At 47.1% G+C, this 23929-nt stretch overlaps 6 protein-coding genes and 1 long non-coding RNA gene across 9 annotated transcripts; 1 reads left to right on the plus strand and 6 right to left on the minus strand.

The window, feature by feature from the left end:
- Positions 1-411: 411 nt before the first annotated feature.
- LOC9266612 (uncharacterized) lies at positions 412-2755 on the minus strand. The gene is made up of 2 exons (XR_001540772.3): positions 2044-2755; positions 412-684 (listed from the first exon to the last, which is right to left on the minus strand). It is a non-coding gene; the product is annotated as an uncharacterized lncRNA (long non-coding RNA).
- On the plus strand, positions 2376-5271 carry LOC4349358 (uncharacterized). 3 transcript variants are annotated; one of them, XM_015759119.3, is made up of 2 exons: positions 2376-2684; positions 4744-5271. In XM_015759119.3, the coding sequence occupies exons 1-2, from the start codon at positions 2525-2527 to the stop codon at positions 5055-5057; spliced, it is 474 nt and encodes a 157-aa protein (XP_015614605.1). In that variant the 5' UTR covers positions 2376-2524; the 3' UTR covers positions 5058-5271. The 3 variants fall into 3 exon arrangements, with proteins under 3 accessions (XP_015614605.1, XP_025876605.1, XP_025876604.1); XM_026020820.2 differs by lacking the exon at positions 2376-2684 and adding an exon at positions 3221-3372; XM_026020819.2 differs by lacking the exon at positions 2376-2684 and adding an exon at positions 3221-3349.
- LOC4349359 (metalloendoproteinase 1-MMP) lies at positions 5160-7488 on the minus strand. Its single transcript, XM_015759118.3, has one exon. The coding sequence runs from the start codon at positions 6452-6454 to the stop codon at positions 5387-5389; it is 1068 nt and encodes a 355-aa protein (XP_015614604.1). The 5' UTR covers positions 6455-7488; the 3' UTR covers positions 5160-5386.
- A 4614-nt stretch (positions 7489-12102) lies between these two features.
- Positions 12103-13248, minus strand: LOC107276648 (metalloendoproteinase 1-MMP). Its single transcript, XM_015758492.3, has one exon. It carries the CDS (start codon positions 12901-12903, stop codon positions 12103-12105), a length of 801 nt encoding a protein of 266 aa, XP_015613978.1. The 5' UTR covers positions 12904-13248.
- Positions 13249-15120: 1872 nt separating this feature from the next.
- LOC112936590 (metalloendoproteinase 4-MMP) lies at positions 15121-15990 on the minus strand. Its single transcript, XM_026020661.1, has one exon. It carries the CDS (start codon positions 15988-15990, stop codon positions 15121-15123), a length of 870 nt encoding a protein of 289 aa, XP_025876446.1.
- A 1126-nt stretch (positions 15991-17116) lies between these two features.
- On the minus strand, positions 17117-17809 carry LOC112936591 (metalloendoproteinase 4-MMP). Its single transcript, XM_026020663.1, has one exon. The coding sequence runs from the start codon at positions 17807-17809 to the stop codon at positions 17117-17119; it is 693 nt and encodes a 230-aa protein (XP_025876448.1).
- Positions 17810-18481: 672 nt separating this feature from the next.
- On the minus strand, positions 18482-20308 carry LOC4349360 (2-oxoglutarate-dependent dioxygenase 11-like). Its single transcript, XM_015758383.3, has 4 exons — positions 19970-20308; positions 19537-19784; positions 19015-19339; positions 18482-18872 (listed from the first exon to the last, which is right to left on the minus strand). The coding sequence occupies exons 1-4, from the start codon at positions 20201-20203 to the stop codon at positions 18627-18629; spliced, it is 1053 nt and encodes a 350-aa protein (XP_015613869.1). The 5' UTR covers positions 20204-20308; the 3' UTR covers positions 18482-18626.
- Between the last annotated feature and the right edge of the window lie 3621 nt (positions 20309-23929).

Consider the following 23929-nt stretch of genomic DNA (forward strand, 5'->3'; position numbering starts at 1 on the left):
AAAGTTTGTGTTGTACTGCTCAAAACCTTCCCAGTACTAATAATTTGAAAAGATTTACTCATTACAAAGACTAGTACATGTGGTTCAGTGTGGCTTTTTCTTCCCTCTATCAATCATTTGGAGTCTCCCCATAGGCGAGAACCCATACCTGAACAAACATACTTAGAGCAAGTATAATAATACTTAGAGCAAGTATAATAGTAGACTATAAACCGGCTAAATGCTGAGTTGGAGGAGAGAAGAGAGTAGAGAGAGGAGAAGCGGCCTGTAAACTTACAGTCGGCTTGTGGCTTGGACACAAGAACCAAGGCTTGTGGCTTGGACACAAGAACCAAGAAACACTGTGAGTGAGACAAGTGGGCCTTGTATTAATTGTAAATAGCTGACTATTATATGGGTAGAGTGAGAGAATGCTAAAAAAACCTTATAGCCAACAGGTCGGATGTATTATTAGCCTTGCTCTTAGGTAACTGTTTCTCCAGAAATTGAGGTACTCAATCACTATTTTGAAAACAGAGATCATAGAGAGGGTACTTAATCACTTCAACTTAATTCATGCCATAAGCCACTAAATACCAAATTATTTTCAGATTCTTTAGAATAAAAGCGAGGTAGCCGCAGCTGGTTCCATCTTCTTCGGTTTCCATAGCTGCCTTAGATACATGCCTTTTTCTCATTTTGCCCCTGCATAAGCACAAAAAAGTCATAGAAGAAGAAATAAATCCATAGAGGTTAAGCGAAAACAACATTCAGTATTGCGCTTTTTAATGAAAGCCGGGCGTTTAATTACGCCTTTCCTCCAAAAAACAACATTCAGTAAAATTTCAGATCATATACACACATGTGAAATTATTTTCTAAAAAAAAAGCTAACAGAACTAGCATTTAATGCACACTATTCATAGCTTCAAAAAAAAAAGTTGCTGATGAGTTTTTGTGCATTTGAAATATAACAGACCACAATTAGTATTTATGTAATATAAAATACTTGCTGAAATTTACTAAGAAAACTAACCTTATAGTTGCTGAAATTTGCTAAGAAAACTAGTATATGCATAGAGTTATAAAAACAGATCATGCATTTGAAATATGAAAAAACTCAATTAGCATTTTTATATAATACAAGTAATGTTAGATGCTGACTAAACTAAGTATTTATTATTAGTAGATGACAAAACTAACATATACTTGCTAAAATGTACTAATAGAACTACTCCTTCTCACTGCTAAAAAATTGAACTCATCTTTACTGACTAACATTTGCTAACAAAGCTAATCTTTTTGACTGGAATTTGATTACAGAACTAGCCTATGTTGACTGAAATGTACTGTCAGAACTAATTATTCTGGGTGCTAACAAAACTATTCTGATATGTTGGTGCCTAACATTGTTAGAGGCACACAAAACTAAGCATTGATTATCTGACATTTGCACATACTTTCAGTGAATTAAAATGACCTAAACAGAACTCTGAAATAATTATAGTGAAAACCCTCCTGAAATTTCTTCAGGCCAAGAACAAAAATAGTGAATTGTGGATACTATGATAGAAATCAAATTGTTGGTGATAAAACCTAAAATCATAAAGTAGTCATCAAGGGGCCTCCCCTTGCTCTAACTCCAGTACTCCACAAAATCCATGTATTGTTAATGCATATATTCAAGCAGGTCTTGTTGATAAAAAAATCTCGAGAATATCAGACAAAAAACAAATATGCCCCCATTGCCAGTACATGAAAATGCACTAATCCTCCCCCAACTCTGTTGCCAACCCTCGGGCCCACATGTCAGTGAGCAGATGATCTGGATTGTACTTGTACACATACAAATCAGGAAAGCACAAAAAAGATAATAGAATCACTAACCTAATAAAAGATCAAATACATCCTCCCCAAATGTATATAGCTTCAGAAACTGCATTATACATCCTCCCCTAATGACATAAAACTTTAGATCGAACTTAATCAACCAAAGTCAACGCACAGCATGACACAGATGACAAGGATCTACTAGCTTAGAAAATGGAAATAAACTATTGCTCACCATCTGGGCCGTAAACATCACATTGCCTAATTTTTAGGAGCTGAAGCCACAGCCGCAACAGCAACCTCCCATCACCTGAAGATTGCTTCATCGCCGGGATGCCTTGTCGAGTCAGCGGAGTACGGAGTGGCGTTGCTGCACGAGAGAAGAATCCTCTGGAGAAGACGAGCGAGGCCGTCGCCGAGAAGAAATCGGCGGAGTTGCCTCCTCCCATCGTCGCCACTCGCCATCGACATTCGACAGCATCACCCACCGTCGAACAAGGGTGGAACAAACCGGATCCAAACCGAAATAGCTTGATAAAAGAAGCACTAATCTCGAAGAGATCGGACGGCTGGAAATTCGAGTGCGAGTTGATCCTCCTCCCTCTCGACTCCTTCCCCTCCTTCGCCCGGGCTGGCGCGATTGTGGCAAGGTGGCGGCCGTGCCACTCCAGATCCGCGCCACTGCTGTCCCCCTCCGAGGTTTGGATTTTTGATCGATGGGGATGGATTCGTCTGGCGATGGAGGGGGCAAGGCCGTGGGGGCTGCGCCGTCTTGGGTGGAGGAGAGCCCTGCCCCGGGCCCCCGGCTCCGGCTTCCGCTCCCATTCCCGCCGGCATCGGCGGTGCAGCAGGCGCCTCTCTGGATCCAGCCGGCAGGTGAAGCGCGTGATGATTTTTAGACTATTTCGTGTTTGATTTGTCGATTTTTTTTATCGAAACATACATGTGATTTCTGCCTGACTGGTTTGTGCTGGTTATGCCGGCACCCACGCAGTGGTCACTCTTATGTTTTTTTTTTTTTGGCATTTTTTATGGGATTTTTTTAGTTTTTTTTTGTTTTTTCGCCTTTTTTTACTTTTTTTTGCTATTTTTTCTGTTTTTTCGACTTTTTAAAATCATTTTATGGACTTTTTTAGATACTGATAGGAATCGGATTTTTTTTTTGGCCGAGTAGGATACCATGTAAAACTGACCCGACCTGATTCAACCCGGTTTTGTTAGTTTAGATTTAACCCGGTTCAGAGATGTAAAATGAACTTATTTCTTAATTGTTCAAGAACAAAAAGGCCTAACCCAGTTGCAAGAAACGCTAACGATGAGCCCATAATAATACCGGCCCAAGGGACCCCTCACAGAAACCCTAGAACCGCCTGATTTTCATCATAAAGACCCCTAGCGCCGCCTCCGTCTTCGCCCTCCGTTGCTCCCCCTCTCCCAGATCCGCCCGCCTCCGCCGCCACTCGCGCCGAATATCCGGCTTCTCAATCCGCGGAAACTACTCCCTGTTGTTCGTCGACCTCTTCGTCGCCGGAGACATCTAGGTTTTCTCCCTCTCTATGTTGCTGTATGTTTGTATGGTCGCCTCAAAACTCTTTTGTAAGTTTCTTTATTATGTGCTCGGTGGCTAATTAGCCAATCACACACTGCGGCCGCCATGGCAGCAACCTTTAACCCTGTGTGAATGGTCAGTAAGCCCACCTACATTGATCCGCTTTGTTGCGTCGATTGGAGGAACGACTCTTCTTGTGCGTGCTTCCTTCATTGATGCATCAACGCACACTGCTATATAATATGACCTAGCTCTAAGTTAAATCCATCCCGTGTTGAATTCGTTTTCTAGGTTGCAAATAAGCTGTTTTAGAAATACTAGTGGGGATCTCCATGACTCACGTATGCATTATTCATTTAGAGTGGAGGGTTAGGGGTACTGACATGAACAAGTGCGGTGACTCGTTAGCCAGTCGCAATATCAAAGCTCTGCCGCTGGTAGTAGGTGGTCACCTATATTTAGTTTTCGCGGTCTGCATCTTGTGCAATGGGCGGATGGAGCAATCGGCAAAATCGGTCCTTCAGGCTGTTGTTGCGAACACTGCTTGCTGCTGCTTTGCTAACAGTCAATACCAAAACAACTCTTTCAATACCAAATCAACTCTTTTTTTTTGTCCCTTTCTCTAAGCAAGTCATCTCACCACACCTGATGTTGTGTGTTAGTTGTGGTGGTAGCATTTTTTCCTGGTAGCGCGCAGCTATACGCTATTCTAAGTCAGGAAGGCGATGGGCATTTAGTTCTAGTTATCTATATGTAGTATGCAGCAGTTGACCTGTTGTTGCTGAGTGGATCATAGCAGTTGGCTTCACCGCATTCATACTTTGTAGTTTGCCTTGCATAGACAATCTGGTACAGCGTTGTATGAACCTTAATGTTCTGGTTTTGCCTTTTGTTATATGTTATTGGACCCATCTCTTTGTGATTTTACTTACAATGTTGATTACGCCTAGAGGAGACATCTAAAAGTTTAAACCTATTCTAGAAAGCTGAAAGTATCAAAATGCCCTGCCTATCTTGATGTTCATTGACCATGTTCCTCCAAACCCCTAATGGAAATGTTCTCATCTCTATAAAGTATACTTCCTCCTTCCCAAAAAGATTCAAATCCTAGGATGAATCTAAACACACATGTGTCTAGGTTCATCCCTAGGATTTGAGTTTTTTTTGGGACAGAGGGGAGTACTACTGAATTTTGATACGTCGAGAACAAGTAATCTTTGTTCAAATAGGAAATCAGGCATAATCGATCGACGGGTTACTTTTTCCGACTGAAGTATCAGTAGTAATCATTATCAGGCTTGTCTGACAGTGTCTGGCATGATGAATAAATTGTATAATTTTTTTTCATAGGATTCACTTGTGAAGTTTTTTTTTTATCATCTGCAGTTTCCCTATACGGCTATACCATGTCGATGCCTGGTGATGCCCAACCTGAAGGTTCTCACCAATCCGCTTCCTCCGCAAAACCTGCCTTGTCATCGTGCCGGAGGAATAAATCTGAGAACACGTCATTTGTCTCAGATTTGAGAGATCACATCCAGGAGTTTATCCATGCTTCCCCGAATGAGCACAGGACCTGTTTTACCAAGACTATCAAGAGAATGTTTGGCATGTCAAAGGTCGTTGCAGAGAGATCCACCGAAGCAAAGGAACCTGGAGCTGAAAGTGTTTTGCCACTTCAGACCACGGTGTCGCGGTAGACTGTGATCAGTAATATAATTTTCTCTGTAGAAAGTAATCTGTCGCTGAGGATGATCTTAGGATAGAGAAGTCATAGTTACACTTGATACCAGTAGATCATGTACAGTAACTGGAGGATATTCTGTATTAATTTGACTGCTAAAAGGCCTATATATATTGTAAGAAGAGAAACTGAGAAGCAGTTCTTTGAATTATCTACACCCAATTGTGCTATCACACTAGAAGAGACATTTCCTCTTCTATGGAATCACGCTGCACAGCATAACACTTTTTTTTTCTTTCTAATCCAATCAAATCTTTTTGTTGCCTATAAAAACATGTCTATCATCTACAATTGCGTCACAAGTATGACCAAGACTGTACAAAGCAGCCTAGCTGATCCAGCAAGCAAGCGCCGCGGCGACGAGCTGGACGTGCCCTGCTCGGAGAGCGAGCTGAGGCTGAACTGTGGGTTGGAGCCGTACAACGCCTGCACGCCCTCGACGTCGTCCACGGTGAGGCGCACCTTCTTCTCCCGCGGCTTGATGCTCGGGTACATGACGGCGCGCGGCGACGCCGAGTGGCCGAGCCCCAGGACATGGCCGATCTCGTGCGTCGCCACGGACTCCAGGTCGATGGCCGACGCCGTCGCGTCGACGTCGAAGTCCACCGCCCAGTGCTCCGACGCGTCGAGGTGGAGCCGCCCGTTCTTTGGGGAGAAGGCGTGGCCGAGGATGCCGAGCGGCCCGTCGAACGGCACGCCGTCGCCGTGGTTGCCGGCGTAGAAGCCCACCTTGATGTCGGCCGCCTCGTAGTCGTCCGTCTCGACGAAGCCCACGGGGATCGTCCGCGCCCACCGCGCGAACGCGCGCTGGAACACGGCACGCACGGCGGCCGGCGGCAGGTAGCCGACGGTGGCCGTCGGCGAGACGGCGTAGGACAGCACGATCGGCGGGTCCGACCGCGTCCATCGCGGCTCGCCCTTGAAGAACGTGAACCGGCTGACCACGCCGCCCTGCGCCCCCGGCGAGAGCGCGACGGACACGGGGCGCTCCACATCGTCATCCCCGACGCCGCAGCGCGGCGACATGATCTGATCGAGCGTGGCGTTGTCGAGCCGGCCGGTGACCGGCAGGCTGAACCTCGTCTGGTACCTCCTCACGGCGACCTCGAGGTGCTCGTCGAAGGCGTCCGTCGTGTCACGCCCCGGCTTCGCCATGTACCCGAACCTCGCCAGGTACCGCTTCAGCTCCGCGAGCCCCGTGACATGGCTCCCTCGCCCCGCGTCGAGCAGCTGCTTGAACGAGTGCCACGCCACGCCGCCGTGCCCGTGCACCACGGGGAGCCCGAGCACCACCACCATCGCCACGGCGGCGACCAGGCACGACGCGGCAGCCGCGCGGCGACATAGGAACATGAGAGCGCGCGCGGCGTGGCGTGGCGAGGGCGAGGCGGCCGGTGTGGCCGTTATTCTCGTTATCGTGGGGGCTCGCGGGGGAGGCAGTGGTGGACGAAGAATTTTATGTGCACACGAGAGTACGAGACGAGAGACAGAAAAAGCTGTGGATAGGGAGAAGTGGGTCAGCCGATGGAGCTCCGGTTGGCCACCGGCTGACCTCGTCGTCTTCCTCCTCCTCGCGGCGGAGGAGAGACGGTCTTCCTCACGTAATCCACTGGTTAAGAATTCAATCTCCTCAACGACGACCAACTGTCGCCGGTCATCGTCGTGACGCGAAAATACCTAACTCCACTCTCTAATCTAATCTATGTACTCCTACTTAACTTGGTTTCGATTTGGGGATAAAAATCCTAATTGGCTCATCACGAAAAAGAAAGAGGATAGGCGCTAATTGGAACCGATCATAAAACAGCAAAACAACAAGCTGCCGTGTGGCGGTAAGGGGTTTGCTTGACCTGAAGATGGCAGGAATCGCAGGGAGAGTATCAGGTTCAACGCGTGTTGGTGTTCAGAAAAAATTGGGGGTCAATTTGTCGAATTGATCACGGTGCTGTGCACAAGAGGGGATTGGATTATGGATGGCCTTGTCAAATGGTGCTTTCCAAGCCAAAACCAAGAAAGCGATTGGACCCGTTTCTCTGCTTGGACCTGGGAGGCTTACGTTTGTGGACAGACCAAGAAAGAGAAGCTGCACTAGCCTAGCCTGAAAGGTACCTTCGAGTTGCGCCATCGCGTTGAACACCAACGCATGGTTTATTTTTCTTTTCGTTCTTCTAGCTACTACTGTTGTACGGTATGTATTTTTCCCTCATAGACATCATTTTTCCATGGAATCATCATCATCCTATGGACTGAAACTACTGAAAACTCTGCAAAACCGAATTAGAATCAATTAACTCTGGATTGCTAAGTTGCGTAGCTCTCTAGTATAGTATAATTAACCAAGTTGAGTTTGACATGGATGATAGTATATGATATAAACGTTTCAGAAAAAAAAAGGAATAACATATCTTGTTTCTGATAGGGTGCTTCACCCATCCATCCAATATGGCTAACATGACAGGATCGTATGTTGTCGCAACACTGCCGTGTCATCGTCTGGTCGATGCCGATTTCTTCGCGTCAAGTGCGAGGTGGTGGTGAGACACGGACGCAATATCTTTCATCCATATCACGCGGGCGTCCATCCGATCGCGACCCGCGCGCACTAGAGCCGTACCAACGGTTTCTCCATGTCATTTTGATTGGTCTGCTTGCTTGCTTCCCTTCTTAATAATCTCCATCACCTTGAATAATAATCTTCTAATTGTAGTACTTGAGTTTTTTTGGTCTGTGCAATTACGCATGAAGGTGTTGATTGTGAGCACGCAATGTGTTGCAGAGTCAGTAAGCTTGCAGGAGTTTGCAAGAACAATGCAATTTGCAGTGTCTCTACGTCATGGCTTGGCTCTGGCTCGTGAGGAGGGGAGATGGATGACTTCTGCTTTGTTTATTCTGTCAACGAGATGATGTCTGGTACAGTGTGTTGGTGCAGGATTCGTTAAAATCTGACATGGGAGAGAGCAGGTATTGTTGATGAGTACGGTTTGGTTTAAGAACAAGATGCCTTTGGCAGGCAGAGGCCACCAGTCCACCAAGCTGGAAGAGCCATGGAGAATTGGAGATGGAGGCTTTGCAGCATCAGAGTTTGCGATTGCACTATCGCAGCCTTCCAAGTCTGGTTGCCGTGGAAGTACACCAACGTTGATGTGCATATTTTGCAGGAGGAATTTTCTGGTGAAGGATGAGAGTAGCTTTTCGATCGACGCATGTGCTGTCACGGTCGCAGAGGAAAGAAGAGGAGTTGCGTCCATCGGCGTCTGGGGCTCCAGCCCACAAAGTGGCAGCTATTGTAGTCACGGCCCATATACGAAGCTTTTAGCTTTGGGGCAGGTCTCGACCAGCATAGCCTTTTGCATTTTACTCCCCCCGTTTTATAATGTAAATTATTCTAGCATTTCGCACATTCATATTTTTTTTATATACTAGATTCATTAACATAAATATGAATCTAGATACTAGATTCATTAATATCAATATGAATGTGGAAAATAATAGAATGACTTATATTGTGAAACGGATGAAGTACTATTTTAGTAAATAGTTTGTACTATCACTGCTCAGTAGAGTTGGATTGTAACAACTGTATTGGCTTTGAAAAATGTTGACACCACACTAGTAAGTTTTGTTTTAAGTTGTGATTTTAAGTTGTGAAATATTTGGTAGGGCAAATTTTAACATAAAACTAAAGCAACCCTTAGAATATATATTCTCCATGGTGAGGCTATGAGAGACGCCGACCAACCTTGGTGAGGCTAGACAGATTCTTCTGTAATGAGGAATGGGACCTTACCTTTGTACACCACATCCTGCATGCCCTGTCCACAGGAACATCTGATCACTGCCCACTGCTCCTCTCCAACCCTGCGGGGCTGCGACGTCCAAGGACCTTTAAATTCGAAAACTTCTGGACCAGGCTACTTGGCTTCAAAGCTGAGGTACAAAACACATGGAACCAGAGCACCATGCACCATGAGCCTTTCCACCGCCTCGCAGACAAATTGAGCCGAACCGCAATGTCCCTAAAGAGATGGGCAAAGGGCATCTGCTCAGAAGCAAAAATCAAGTATCACATGGCGCTCGACATAATTCAGAGGCTTGATGTAGCTCAGGAGCGCCGGGAGTTAACGCAGGCAGAGTACAGGTTGAGACTGGGCCTAAAAAGAAGGCTCTTCGGATTTGCGGTCATCGAAAGAGCATGGAAGAAGCAAGCTGCGCGCTTAACTAATATTAAAGAAGGGGACGCCAATACAAAATACTTCCATCGTAGGATAAATGCAAGAAAAAGGAAAAATCACATCTTCCGCTTAAGGAAGCAGAACGGCTGGGCTGTCACACACACAGAAAAGGAACACACCATTGCAGAACACTTCCGGCAAGTCATGGGAAGACCTGAGCCAAGAGAGTGTGATCTCAACTGCCAGTCTCTAGGGCTCACCCCCGTCGACCTCTCTGGGTTGGACGACCCCTTCACAAAGACAGAGATCCACAAAGCGTTAAGCGAAATGCCTGTCGACAAAGCACCAAGGCCTGATGGGTTCACAGGGAAATTCTTCAAGCACTGTTGGGACATTATCAAAAGCGACGTAGTGGCCGTCTTCAATGCTCTGCACGACATGAGGCACACACACTTTAACCTCCTAAATTCCGCCAATGTAGTGCTCATCCCCAAAATGGACGGCACGGAGGGAATCGGAGACTACAGGCCGATTAGCCTGATTCATGGCTTTGCCAAGCTCTTCTCCAAGGTCTTAGCCATCAGGTTGCGACCACTGATGCACTCGCTAATCCCGACAAATCAAAGTGCCTTCATTCGCGAACGAAGTATACATGACAACTTCATGTACGTCAGAAACATGGTCAGGAAACATCACAGGACTAGAAGGTTGATCCACCTCTTCAAACTTGACATCTCCAAGGCTTTTGACTCAGTCAGATGGGACTACCTCCTCACGCTCCTTCAAAATAGAGGATTTCCACAAAGGTGGCGGGAATGGATTGCGGGCCTTCTATCAACTTCCACTTCCAAGATCATCCTAAATGGTACACCGGGAGAGGCAATAAGGCACGGAAAAGGCTTACGACAAGGCGACCCCTTATCTCCATTGCTCTTCATTCTAGCAATCGACCCACTCCAGCGCCTTTTGGACAAGGCCACTGATCTAGGGGCGATAAGTAAACTGAGAGGAAGGGTTATTTGCTTCCGCACATCCATGTACGCTGACGATGCGGTAGTCTTCATAAACCCACAAAAAGAGGACGTACGAGTTTTCACCGACCTTCTACGTCGCTTCGGGCAGGTGTCTGGGTTATGCACTAATCTGCAAAAGTCCCACGTGGTGCCAATCAGGTGTGACAACCTGGATCTTGACGACATCCTGGATGGCATACCAGTAACCAGAGCAAATCTTCCGATGAAGTATCTAGGACTACCTCTTACCACAGCAAGGCTAAGAAGAGTAGACCTGCAGCCTCTCTTCGACAAATCAATGAACCGCATAGCCGGGTGGAGGGGAAGACATATTGGGCTTGCAGGGCGTTCCACCCTAGTGAAATCGGTGCTCACTTCACAACCTGTTTTCCTCCTGACAGGGCTAAAAGCGTCAAAAGAGTCTCTTGAGGCTCTTGACAAGCAGAGAAGGAAGTTTTTGTGGGCGGGGGGAGAAGCCTTGACGGGTGGAAAATGCAAAATCAACTGGACCCGAACCTGCCTACCCACTGGTTTCGGAGGTCTAGGAATCCTAAACCTTGAGAAGTTTGCAAGAGCTTTGCGCCTCCGATGGCTTTGGCAGGAATGGAAGTCACCGGAGAAAGCATGGGTGGGTTCTGGTACGCCGTGCGATGACACCGATAAGCTCCTTTTTGCGGCAGCGACATCCATAACAATCGGAAATGGGGCGACTGTGAGTTTTTGGGAGTCAGCCTGGTGGCAGGGGAGAAGGATGAAAGATGTGGCACCGCTAGTCTACGCGGTCTCCAAGAAAAAGAATAGTACCCTCCAACATGCCTTGCAATCAGATCAATGGCTGCTCGATCTGGGATTACCAGTGGACGTGGGCTGGACAACAGAGCTGATTGACCAACTTGTCACAGTTTGGACCGCCATCCAGACAATAGAGTTGACAGAACATGAGAACGACCAAATATGTTGGAAGCTCACTAGCCACGGTCAATATACGACAGCATCGGCCTATAATGCACAACTACTTGGAACAACGACCAACAATTTCAACAACCTAATTTGGAAGCCCTAGGCTCCTCGCAAATGCAAAACCTTCGCCTGGCTGGTCATTCAGAATAGAGTCTGGACCTCTGATAGACTATCTACCCGGGGATGGCCAAATGGATCCATATGTCCCTTATGTCGTCGGGTCCAGGAGACGGCTCTACACCTCCTCGCAGGCTGCCGCTACACAAAGAGAATATGGGCGACCCTAGCGGAATGGACGGCGTGCAACAATATTCACCCCAACCATTGGCGGTAGGTTTCGTCGGTGTTAGAATGGTGGGATCAAACCACAAGTGTAAAAGAGGCACCCAAAAAGGCTCTACGCTCTCTAACGCTCCTAGTCGCCTGGGAGATCTGGAATGAAAGAAATCGCAGAACATTCCAGCATAAGGAGCTCCCACCGAGTGGTCTTCTGACAAAAATCAAGGACAAAGCCAAGATATGGGCCTTAGCAGGCGCGCATCATCTGAGAAATTGGCTTGTTCCTTAGTTCACTAGGGCCAAAGGTCCTGAGTTTTTTTCTTTCCCTTTACACTGTACAGTTTTCTCCTTCTATATTCAATGAAATTGGCTGCTCGCCAATTCGTTCAAAAAAAAAAAAATTCTCCATGGAAGACATCTAGGTGAAACCCAACACGACGACCTTTTTTAAAGACTTATTATTCAAGTAACCAACACTATTACCCTTTCAAGAAGAAACAATGTCTAATAAAAATTAATCAAAGCTATGGCAAATCTCTGAATAAGTTATTCAATGCAAGTGAAGCGTGAGACCATGCTAACTATTAACGGCACAGGCAAGACATGGAGGGTAGAGTGGTAGACGTACGAGTCGCCAAAAAAAGGGTTTTTTCTTTGCTGTTTCCTTTTTCTGCTGGATGTGCTGTTCAATTTCCCTTATAGTTTCGACGCGCTTGGGCTTGGAGTCGGCTGTCAAGTCGACACGTGGTGGTTTGGCACCGTACAGCTCCTGGACGCCCTTGACGTCGTCGTCGGTGAGGCTCACCTTCCCCCTGTAATGCCTGTACATCATCGAGCTCTCCGACGACGAGTGGCCGAGCCCGAGCGCGTGGCCGATCTCGTGCACCGCCACCGACTCCAGGTCGACGGCGAGCGGCGGCGCGTCCCCGCCGGCGCCGGCCACGTTCGTCACCGCCCACTTCCGCGCCGCGTGCAGGTGTATCCGCCCGTCCTGCGGCGGGTGCGCGTGGGCGAGCGCCTCCTCGCCGCCGCCCTTGCAGACGCAGCCGCACGCGTCGCACTTGCCGTCGGCTGTGTGGAGGTAGAACCCCACCCTGATGTCCGCCTCCTCGTAGCGCGCCGCCTCCGCGAACCTCAGGGGCGTCACCTCCGCCCACCGCGCGAGCGCGCTCCGGAACGCCTCCCGCACGGCGTCCCGCGGGAGGTGGTCGGCGGTGGCCAACGGCGACACGGCGTACGTCAGCCGCATGTCCGGCCGATTCCACCGTGGTCTGCCCCACAGGAACGTGAACGCCGCCGCGCCGCCGCCGCCGTTGTTGTCTTGGGACCGCAGTCGCGTCGGCTGGGAGCCGGTGCCACAGCCACACAGCAGAAACATCGTGTACGTATACGTGCCGCCGGTGAGTTGCAATACTAGCGTATTGATCGTTGTCACGTAACTAGTTACGATTGATTAATTCTATAAATTAGTCACTCCTGTGTTTTGTTTATAGATATGACACAGGCCGAGTGTGAGCAGAAATCGTTCTGAATAACTAATCCGAATAAAAAAAGCAAACATCGGAATTCAACTCCGTACATGTATTCCATCCGAATAGCATTAGTAAAAGAATAGTACTAGTCTTTTTTTTTTCTTAAAACTTACTCCATTCGTCCAAAAAAAAAAGACAAACCCTGAGTTTCCGTGTCCAAAGTTTAACCGTCCGTCTTATTTGAAAAAATTATAAAAAAAATTAAAAAGATAAGTCACACATAAAATATTAATCATGTTTTATCATCTAACAACAATGAAAATACTAATTATAAAAAAATTTCATATAAAACGGACGGTCAAATGTTGGACACGGAAACTTAGGGTTTGTTTTTTAAGACGGACGGAGTAATCTCTGCTAAATAATGTGGTGGAAACCCTAGTTGTCGCACGTGTTTCCCTGCTTCGCCGCCGTCAGGGTTTAGTTGTCGAGCAATGTTGTTGCTACAGGACAGGGCACTGAAGTGACAACATCGGATCCATATTAGCAGGGCAGCACGACGGTGGAATCATAATTCAATTTCAAAATTCGAACTTAATAATTGGTGAATTGTAATTGACGTAGAATTCTTCTTTCAAACTAAGCATTTACGGTTCAAAAACTAACTGATGTATGTTTTATATACCGTGCAATACAGGGGTTCAGATTCTCTAGAGTTGGCATCAACTCCACCCAGTGGATTTGGGCAAATCTCATCCATCGTTTTATTTCTACGGTTAAGATCCTAATTGACTCCCTTAATTGATGCATATTTGGATCTTTCTTTTCAACTGTTCTATTTCCAACATAATCAAGAAAATAAACGTAATTAATCTTGTTCCTGCAATTAATAGACCAACATAGAAGAGTTTTTCAGTGTAGAGAAGAGTGATATCGTAGATGGTGAACATGGACAGCCTTGCGATGGTGCAGAAACTAGCTCTCCGCCTCGAATCAGAGCTCAGGGCAACTGGACAGCTTACTACAAGCAAAGCCATCGCTAGCGCAAGCAAGTAGCAACATGTACGTACATCATGTCGAGCTCCTTGATGCTGCTGTACAGCTCGCTGATATAACCTATCATAGAGTCCTTGTTTACAAGCTTGACGAAGGTTTACATAAAAAAAGTTTGATGAAGGTAAGATCAAAAGTGGAAGGAACAAATTAAGGATAGGTTGAGCTGCATTGATTTAATCTCAACCGTAGGTGATAAATTATGGCTGAGATTGGCCCAAATCCACCGGATGAAGTTGAAGCCAACTCTAGGGGATCCGAACCTGCAATACAGGGGTTGGTGACTAGCATCATTAATTAATTTGCTAATGATTAATATTTGTAAAGTTGGATGGTTTTATCCACCTAATTTTACCGGATGAGTTCATCCATCATCATTGTGAAATATTTTCACTCTCGGCTATCCCATCCACATTTACTCATCAACTAATTACACTCGAAAATTAGTGAAAAAAAGATAATATATAATCGGAAAACGCCGGGATCGGATCGGGCGCTCGACGCGCGCCAGAAAAATTGGACGCTGCGCGCGCCCGCCGCCCATGTGCCGCCCCCACGCCGTGCTTCCCACGCGCGCCCCCCGCCATGTGTGTAGTGCCGATCCCGCCACGTGTCCCCACCACGCACGTCGTTGCAACAAATCACCCATATATTATGGAAGCCCTCTATTAAGGGAATCCGTTTCACTTTTTTTCCACCAAAAATATTTCACCTAGTGTATTCATAATGTTTCACTATGTATGGATCAAATGTTGCAGTGAATTGAAACACTCTTTCGCTATTTGCTGAAATTTTTTTTTATATAGGGTGAAACAACACTTGATTTTTTTGGAAAACCGTTATTTCATACGTTGTAGCAAAATATTTCATGAGGTCATATGGTTATGTTTCAGCTTTTTAAAAGACTAAAATATTTCTATCTGTTTAGTGAAACATGTTTGATCTACTTGGTGAAACAGTGCCCGAAAAAAAATTGGGCGTCCAATTTGTAGGCGCCTCGTATATAATTTGATTCTTTTTTCAATAAAAGAATGGTTATTAAGTACCAATAGTCAAAGCTAATTCAATATCTAAAGAAGTTTATTCAATGAAAGTGGGAGTGGGATCATGGTAACAATTACGGCACAAGTGAGAGCTAGACCACGTTGCCAAAAAGAGCTGCCGCGAGCTTTCTTCTTCTTCTCTTTCTTCATCTGTTGGATGCGCGACAAGATGTCCTGCTTGAAGTAGGCACCGAAGCTGAAATGTGGGTTTGCCCCGTAGAGCTCCTGGATGCCGTGGACGTCGTCGGTGGTGAGGCGCACCTTCCTCTCCCTGCAGCTGATGAACGGGTACATCATCGAGCTCCTCGACGACGAGTGGTCGAGGCCGAGCACGTGGCCGATCTCGTGCGCCGCCACCGACTCCAGGTCGACGGCGAGCGGCGCCGTGTCCGCGGCCAGGTTCACCGTCCACCTGTGCGCCGCGTGGAGGTGGATCTGCCCGCTCTTCTCCGGCATGGAGGAGTGAGCGAGCACTCCTTCACAGTCGTCCCCGTCGTCGTCGTCGTCGTCGCTGTCGATGCAGGCGCACCCGTCGCACCGGCCGTCGGTGTAGAGGTAGAAGCCGACCTTGATGTCCGCCGCGTCGTAGCGCTCCGCCTCCAGGAATCTCATCGGGATCACGTCCGCCCACCGCGCGAACGCGCTCCGGAGCGCGGCTCGCACGGCGCTCGGCGGGAGGTGGTCGGCGGTGGCCGTCGGCGACACGGCGTATGTCAGTACCCTGTCCGGCCGCGTCCACCGCGGCTTGCCCGGAAAGAACGTGAACGGGCCGGCGCCGCTGTCGTTGTTGTTGTCTTCGGGCCGCGGTTGCAGCGTCGTCGTCATCGTCGTCTGCGCCAGTGCCGGCTGGGTGGCGGTGAGACGCGCCACATCTCCGCTTCTACACAGAGACATCATCGCGCGTACGTACGTGCCGCCGGCGGCGAGGTGCAGCGCATGCAGTACTGATGTGCCTTCACTTGATCGTCCGTTACGTAATTGGGTACGATTGATTTTGCTATATGACAACACCGAACGCCAATGTTTGGACGTTTTTCCGAGCAAAATTCACGTTCCGAGTAGTATTATGAACGCCAATGTCTTACACAAATCGTAACTCATAATACTACTCTGACTTGTATGTTCTGAGCAAACACCAGAATTACACACGTGTTCCATGTTTTATCGGAATAGTATTGGCAATTGGAACTAGTAGTTTGAAATTACATGTATGAGGAGTCATAATCAATATTGATCTAGTGCTAAACGTTTTTCACAACTGCCTGCAACAAAAGACTAACGAGGCAATTAACCATCCTTAAGAATAAAAAGACTTAATTTCCCTAACTTAGAGGGGGCACAAGTAAGGCCTGGTTTAGTTCCCCAATTTTTTTTTCCAAAAACATTACATCGAACCTTTAAACACATACATGGAGCATTAAATATATATTAAAAACCTAATTGCATAGTTAAAGGAAAATCGCGAGACGAACCTTTTGAGCCTAATTAGTCTATGATTAGCTATAAGTGCTACAGTAACCCACATGTGCTAATGATGGATTAATTAAGCTCAAAAGATTCGTCTCACAGTTTCCAGTCAAGTTATGAAATTAGTTTTTTCATTCGTGTCCAAAAACTCTTTCCGACATCCGATGAAACATCCGATGTGACACTAAAAAATTACTTTTCGCGAACTAATTTCCCTAACTAGAGGGGCACAAGTAAAAAGACTTAATTTCCTAATTTTGAAGAGACCACAGAATTAGATAACATAATAGTTTAAACTTGTTTAGTATTCTGTGACACGGATAAACACGTTGTGGCAATAGCATATCAATTTTTTCCCTGCCAATATAAGAGCTTCTTCTAGTACTACTACTAGTTAACATGCAATCTAGATTTTTTTTTCTAGAAAAGATAATTGCTTCTTTTCATAATGTGATTAATCAGAGTTTGTGCAACGGTGCAACCCCTAAATACAAGGTCTCCAGCATAGATTGGAGCATGCTCTCACCATACTGCAGATCAATGACTAGCTAGCTAGCTAGAGCGGCAAAAGTAAGATGCAGGCTATACCAAGTCGCCAAAAACGACTCCTTGGGGTGTCATGGTCCGGCTTGAAGTAGTCTAGGAAGCTGAAGCTTGGGTTGACCCCGTACAACTCCTGGATGCCTTCCACGTCGTCCACAGTGAGCCGCACCTTCCTTTCCCTCGTGCCGACGTACGGGTACATCACCGAGCTCTCCGACGTCGAGTGGTCGAGGCCGAGGGCGTGGCCGATCTCGTGCGTCGCCACCGTCTCCAGGTCGACGGCCGCCGGCGACGCGTCGGCGGCCAGGTCCACCGCCCACCGCTCCGCCGCGTCGAAGTCGATGCGCCCGTCCTCCGGCCCGGTGGCGTGGGCGTACACGTTCAGCGGACCGTCGAACGGGTGCCCGTCGCCGTGCTCGCCGGCGCCGTAGAACCCCACCCTGATGTCCGCCTCCGCCGCCGCCGCGTCGTCCTCCGTCGTGATCTCCGCGAAGCTCACCGGGATCACCTCCGCCCACCGCGCGAACGCGCTCCGGAACACGGCCAGCACGGCGTCGCCCGGGAGGTAGCCGACGGCGTCGGTGTGGGACACGGCGTACGTCAGCACCATTGGTCGTCCGTGTCGCGTCCACCGCGGCTTGCCCGTCCAGAACGCGTACCGGCTGACCACGCCGCCGTGATGGCGCAGCGTAGGCGGCGGCGGCATTGGCCGTGCGTCAGCGACGGCGACGCATGAGAGGATGCAAGCTATCGCCAGAAGCAGGAGACACGCAGCATCTCCGCGGCGACGCGGGAACATGGTCGGCTGTTATTCTCGTTATCTGTCGGACTCTCGCCGGATTTGATCGTCGTCACGTCAACGGGCTACCATGAACTGAAGATTGACACCTATGCTTGATTTACGGACTCCAATGGTTTGCTTCTAAAAGGCCTGAGTTGGGATCATGGGAAATTATTAAAGTGTACTAGTATAATAATATTATAACTACTCTATAATCACAATATGATTTATATGTGTAACTCGTATAGAATTCTGAAAAACATGTTCATATTGGATTGACTAGCTCTAGAAGCTCTTAAATCTGAGATCGGGTGTTCGACTCCCACTAACGCATAGTCGTGCAAAATTCGAACTCCCGCTAGCTTATGGTTGTGCAAATTTTTTTTCCTCCCCTCTCACGAATCTCGAGGCAACCAAAAGATCACAAATTTGAAACTTCTGTGGAGAAAAAACGGGTTAAAGTTATTTAGCAATTCCATGAATCATAAGCTTAAAATACTACCCAAACATGTTCTAACTTCGGACAACCGATCTAAACTAGTTAAGTCCTGTACTTGATACACGTGCTCACATCAACGGCTATTTTTTCACTGATAGATGATATTAACAGCGGGACGTCCGTGATAACTTCGTATTCCGGCCAAAATAGTACTGGCCATTGGCACATCAGCAACTGGTACATAGAAGAGAAAAAATCAAGTGCTGATTATTTCTTGGTACAGAAGATCCATGTTCTCGACCACTAAATCTTCATGCCCTCGACGTTAGCCCTTCCGTCAAGTTTGGCCGAGAAGAAGCGCTTCATGAAATCCTCGTAGGCCATCGACTTGTACACCGGCCTGCCACCGTCCTTCGTCACGAGCTCCGGCAGAGGCCCGACCGTCGCGTCCCGGCACGCCTGGTGGAACACCGCCGCCGAGATGCGCTCCTTCTCCGGGTGCACCACGGCCCTGTGCTCAACGCTCCTGTACCTCCCATTGCTCAGAATCTGCAAGCAGCAGCCATGTTGGTAGATGATTAAGCTAGAAACTCTGTACTGGTGTGCACCAGCAATTCAACATCGATCAGCAAAGAAAAACTGTTTCGGTTTCAGATCGACGCATCAGGTGAAAGCCTGGTCAATATTTTACCTCAAGCATGTCGCCGACGTTGACGACGAACGCGCCGTCGAGGGCTTCGATGGTGAGCCACTTGCCGTCCTTCCTGATCTGGAGGCCCTGCATGTCGTTCACATGGAGCAGCAGCGTCAGGCTGGTCGCGTCGCAGTGCGGCGACAGGCCGAGCACCTTGCCGGTTTGCCTGCACGGCGGGTAGTAGTTCACCCTCATGTTCTGGGGCTGGCCTCTGAATACCTCCAGGAGAGACTCCGGATCAACGCCCATGTCCATGGCCAAGAACTCCAACAGGCAGCGTGCTACTTTTGCCGTCTCCAAGGAGTACCTCTCCATGGAATTCCTGTCAAACATTTGTGTTGTGATATGCAGCAAAATGGCTCATTGGAACAAGAGAAGCCATGAACGTTCAGACTGAAAAACTAAACCTTGGAAATAAAAAAAATTGTTCATTTCTTGGTTGAAATTTCTCAAAACTACTTATTTCCCATAGTCATGATCAATGCAAAGATTAGTTGTGGTTTTGTTTGTGAGGCAGACCTGAAAGATGAAGGATGGGCAGGCCAGAACCTCAAATCCCTGGACTCGGTTGGGCGAAGCCGGAGGTGTAGCAGGTCTCCCCAGTCCAGCTTCTGCTTCTCTGAAACGACGAAGTGCTGGCCATAGCCTTCGTACTTGTCTGGTGGTTTAGCGTACGCCTCCTTGGCTTCAAGTGGTAGCTTGAAGAACTCAGTTAAGTCTCTCCTCACGTCGCTGATCACATCGTCAGGCACCCCATGGTTGACGAGCTGCAGTTTAATTTGTGAGATCAATCACAGTTTATCCTACTTAAATCAGTGTCACCTTGTCCAAATTTGAAAAAAAACACTATTTAATTCTCTCCCACATGGTTTATTGATCATTCAGTTTAATAATAGTTGTATCACCTTGTGAATCATCAAAGTAAAAGCTTGATTACATAATCTTGACGTACCTGGAAGAAACCCCAGTGCTGACATGCAGATCGCAGCTTGGCACACTCCTCTTGGGATGACTGCGGGTTGAGCAGCTTGGCGAGATCGATGACCGGGATTGCCGTGTTGATGCCTTGGCCGCAGATGACCTCTTCGGTGCCAGCCTCCGGCCTGATGTACCTGTCAGGTATCTGCTGGTCAGGTCGGTTGCAAGTCAGTGCGAGTTCCTGCACATTTGGCACCTGTAGAGACATGGTTAATCTGGTTTTCTCTTGCTTGCTCTTCCCACTGTGCTGATGATGATTACTTCATGGATTCTATATATATGGAGGTAGCACTGCACATGTGGTCATCAGTTCATCACAAAACTTTCCTTTCACAAAGTTTGAAAAATAACTATGTGCTCTTCTTTTGCAATTTTCATCCATCCTTTCTCCAAAGTCTTACAGAAATGGTGCACGGAAATATCTTGATAGCTCCTTGCAAGACTACAAGATGCCTTGGAAAAAAATTTTCCCCACAATGGGTGGTCACAAAGCATCCCCCCCCCCACCCCCCGCGCACGTGCACTAGCAATGAATATTGCAAACCTGCTGTTGTTTTACACACACAGAGAGAAATCTTTAAGCATGATCCGAACAAAAAAAGGAATTTATATTGACAAGAGCTTACTTTTTTACATGCCTGAAAGAATTCCTGGCTCTGATAGCCAGATCCCAGACTTCCACACTCCTTAGTGAAATCAATGATAACAATATCCTCGGCAGTCCGCACTATCCTCCACAATGATGTGCCCCACAAGTATATGTTCATATTTTTGCTGAGCCACGAGGGCGGGAGATCAGATCCATGGTTCAAGAGACTGTCTGCACATTCTAGATCAAATTAAGTCCCATAAATTAAGTACAAAATTACATATAATACTCACACGTGTTAAACAATTGGCAATCTCATCAATCTGACTTGTGCAAAGCATGTCCATATCACAAATCCTTGGTTTGCCAGAAATAACGGTATCAACCTGAAACCAAAGATGAACTTAATTATTGTACTTATATTTTTTCCGGAGCAATAAAGTAACGCCGACCAAAATTATTTAGATTAAAGGACTGGTTAAAGGTACAAGGACAAAGGACAACAACCATTTTTGCTGCAAAAAGGGGCACACTTGCAAAAGGTGTTCAGGCCTTCAGCCTTAGCTTGTAGTACCACCGATTAACAGTGCCAAACTGGATCTAACACGTTGCCTTTGTTACAGAGCACACCAGGAACACCACTTTACAAACAAACAAACCCAAGCAGCTCATAGTAAAATCAAGATATACTACTATCCACAAGATTAAAAAAAGGATACTCCTGCAAGTTTTTTCCCCTCTGAGAAGCTAAGGGGCAATTATGGATTTAGCGCTGCAACCGTACAAAACGTATTATAGCTTCACTAATGATCAACCCTGCGCATTATTCCTAGTTTTCCTAAATCAGAAACGGGTAATTTCATAATGTGCCAGAGAAAGCGAAGAAGTAGAGCAGCGGGAGCAGAATCACACCTCCAAGGCCCCGACGCGCACGGACTGAGGGGTACTAGCAGCCGTCGATGGGGCTCGCCGTGGAGCCACCTCTGGCACTGTCAAGATCAAGGATCAGAAATGCTAAGTCTGTAGGAGTTTTAGAAGAAGTTCAGAGTTAGTCCCAGCTCAGTCCAGAATCAAGTCTGAAGAAGAACAAGTTGAGGGTTATGAAGATCCTATGGCTGAGATTACTCGCGAAGGGGTATTAGGAGTATCTGACCGTTAATAGTTGTCGGGGTCCACTGTTCTCTTTATTTTGTCATTTGCTTTCGTCAGCTGAATGAGCTGTAACTTATCTGTAATGGGAGTTGTGGTCCTCACCGATGTAATCTCCTTTAAAACTCTATGTGAGATGAAGAGAAAAGGCATCGAGAATCATAATTACTTGTCCTAGGAGTAGCTTAGTTAGAACCCTAGTTCTGTTCCTTGCGGCGGCCACTTAAACTGAAGAATTGGGTTCCGATCGAATTTGGGACTTTCTCCATTTCTACTCCTAGGATCTGACAAGGGTATCAGAGCATAGTTGATTTCTTGGCTCTTGGATCGATCTGGTGAGGGTTGGTGGAAGGCGGTGGTGGAATCCACCGTAAAATTCCTTAAGCCGGCGAGATCCAAACCGGAGGGGAGAGTTAGGGCAGGGATTGAGCAAGGGTTGGTGAGCCATCCTGCAAAGGTGTGCTCCTGTAAAATCTCCGAAGCTCATCTCTGTTCTTGGCGGCGGTAGATCGATCTGTGAGGCAAAAGGGGAGGAATTCTTTCCGAACCGCCCTTGCAGAAAGCTGGATGGTTACTAAGACTCATTCCAACGAGTCGATAGTTGATATGGAGGAGATGAATGAATTTAGATTGGATGTTGCCAGCTTGAAGAAAGATGTGGCGGATCTGAAATCACTGAAGACTGAGATGAGGGAAATCAAGGGATTGCTGAGGGAGCTATGCAAGCAGAAGAATATTGAAGAAACGGAAGGGGAAAAAGGGGAAGCTACGACTCAACTACCTCAGGACAGGACAGTGGCGCAAGCTGCTGATGGTGCTGGACCTAGCAATCCAAATGCTGAGGTACGTGTCGCCATTGAGACCACTACTAATGCTCCAAATAATGAATTGGTGAATCTATGGGCCACGACTGGAGGAGCTTCCAGGGGAAATGGACATGCAGGACAACCCACACAGCAGTTCTTTACTGATCATCAGACAAGACAGAATATGCAAGGGGGTAATGTGGGAGGTCACCAGGGTTTCACTCAGGGGACAGGCATGTTTCATGGGAATTCTAGGGTGCATGTCATTGACCCTCAGAGGAATATGTATGGTGGAAATGGTAATCATTATGCAGAGGCAATCATCAAAGGGCCTAGACTGGAAATTCCACTGTTTGGTGGGGAAGAACCTGTGGACTGGCTGAAGCAATGTGAGAAGTTTTTCGAGATAACTGGGACTCCTGTTGATCAGTGGGTCAATTTGGCATTAGCACATTTGCAAGGGAGAGCTATAAAATGGTATAGAGGGATTGGCATACCTTGGCAATTAATATCATGGCCACAATGGTGCGCCATGGTGTGCACTCGGTTTTCAGCTGCTGATGTACATGAAGCAGTTGAGCTGTTTCAAAATGTGAAACAGCATGGGCAAACTGTGGATCAATATATTGACAAGTTTGAGGAATACATGGACCTGGTTAAAAGGGATCACCCCTACTTGCAGGAGCAGTACCTGAATAGTTGCTTTATTGGGGGATTAAGAAATGACATTAAGCATGATGTGAGTGGACACAAACCACAGGGACTACTTGAAACCTATTGGTATGCCAAGAACTATGAAAAGGCTGCCAATGCTAGGAGGATGACAATGGGTTTGAATAGGAACAGGCTTCCAAACCAAAATGTGATCAACCAAGGTAGAAACTTTGCTAACAAGGTGCCACCCAAAACCAATGGGGATAAGAAGTGTTGGTTTTGCAAGGAAGTTTGGTTTCCTGGGCATCAATGCAAGGTCAAGAAAGCTTTGAATGCTTTAATGTTAGAAGATGAGGAACTAGAAGAAAAAGGGGAAGAAGAAAAGGAAGTAAAAACTAGAGAGATGACCCAAGAAAATGGAGAAACTTCTCCTGATGAAAGTGGTACAGAAGAGTTGATGTATGTATCCCAGAATGCTATGCAAGGTACTACTCGGCCTGACACTTTTTCAATGATTATACAGATACATGGAAAGAGAGCAATAGGGCTGGTAGATAGTGGAAGTACCAGTACTTTTATGGATGAGGAGTTTGCTTTACGTAACAACTGTCCCACAATTAGTACGGAGGTTAAGAGGGTAGAAGTGGCTGGAGGTGGAGAGCTGAAATCAGGAGTGCAGGTTCCTGAAACCAACTACCAAATCTAGGGAGAGACCTTTTCTAACAGATTCAATTTA

Source organism: Oryza sativa, chromosome 10 (assembly GCF_034140825.1).
Source record: "Oryza sativa Japonica Group chromosome 10, ASM3414082v1".
Classification (NCBI taxonomy): domain Eukaryota; kingdom Viridiplantae; phylum Streptophyta; class Magnoliopsida; order Poales; family Poaceae; genus Oryza; species Oryza sativa.

Excerpts from the sequence above, each read along its gene's own strand:
- LOC4349359 (XM_015759118.3), bottom strand. The coding sequence starts at position 6,454 with ATGTTCCTATGTCGCCGCGCGGCTGCCGCGTCGTGCCTGGTCGCCGCC.
- LOC112936590 (XM_026020661.1), bottom strand. The coding sequence starts at position 15,990 with ATGATGTCTCTGTGTAGAAGCGGAGATGTGGCGCGTCTCACCGCCACC.
- LOC112936591 (XM_026020663.1), bottom strand. The coding sequence starts at position 17,809 with ATGCCGCCGCCGCCTACGCTGCGCCATCACGGCGGCGTGGTCAGCCGG.
- LOC4349360 (XM_015758383.3), bottom strand. The coding sequence starts at position 20,203 with ATGTCTCTACAGGTGCCAAATGTGCAGGAACTCGCACTGACTTGCAAC. Across the intron at positions 19,785-19,969 it reads AGCACTGGGGTTTCTTCCAG|CTCGTCAACCATGGGGTGCC; the intron begins GTACGTCAAGAT and ends ATTAAACTGCAG. Across the intron at positions 19,340-19,536 it reads GCCCATCCTTCATCTTTCAG|GAATTCCATGGAGAGGTACT; the intron begins GTCTGCCTCACA and ends AATGTTTGACAG.
- LOC107276648 (XM_015758492.3), bottom strand. The coding sequence starts at position 12,903 with ATGTTTCTGCTGTGTGGCTGTGGCACCGGCTCCCAGCCGACGCGACTG.
- LOC4349358 (XM_015759119.3), top strand. The coding sequence starts at position 2,525 with ATGGGGATGGATTCGTCTGGCGATGGAGGGGGCAAGGCCGTGGGGGCT. Across the intron at positions 2,685-4,743 it reads TCTCTGGATCCAGCCGGCAG|TTTCCCTATACGGCTATACC; the intron begins GTGAAGCGCGTG and ends TATCATCTGCAG.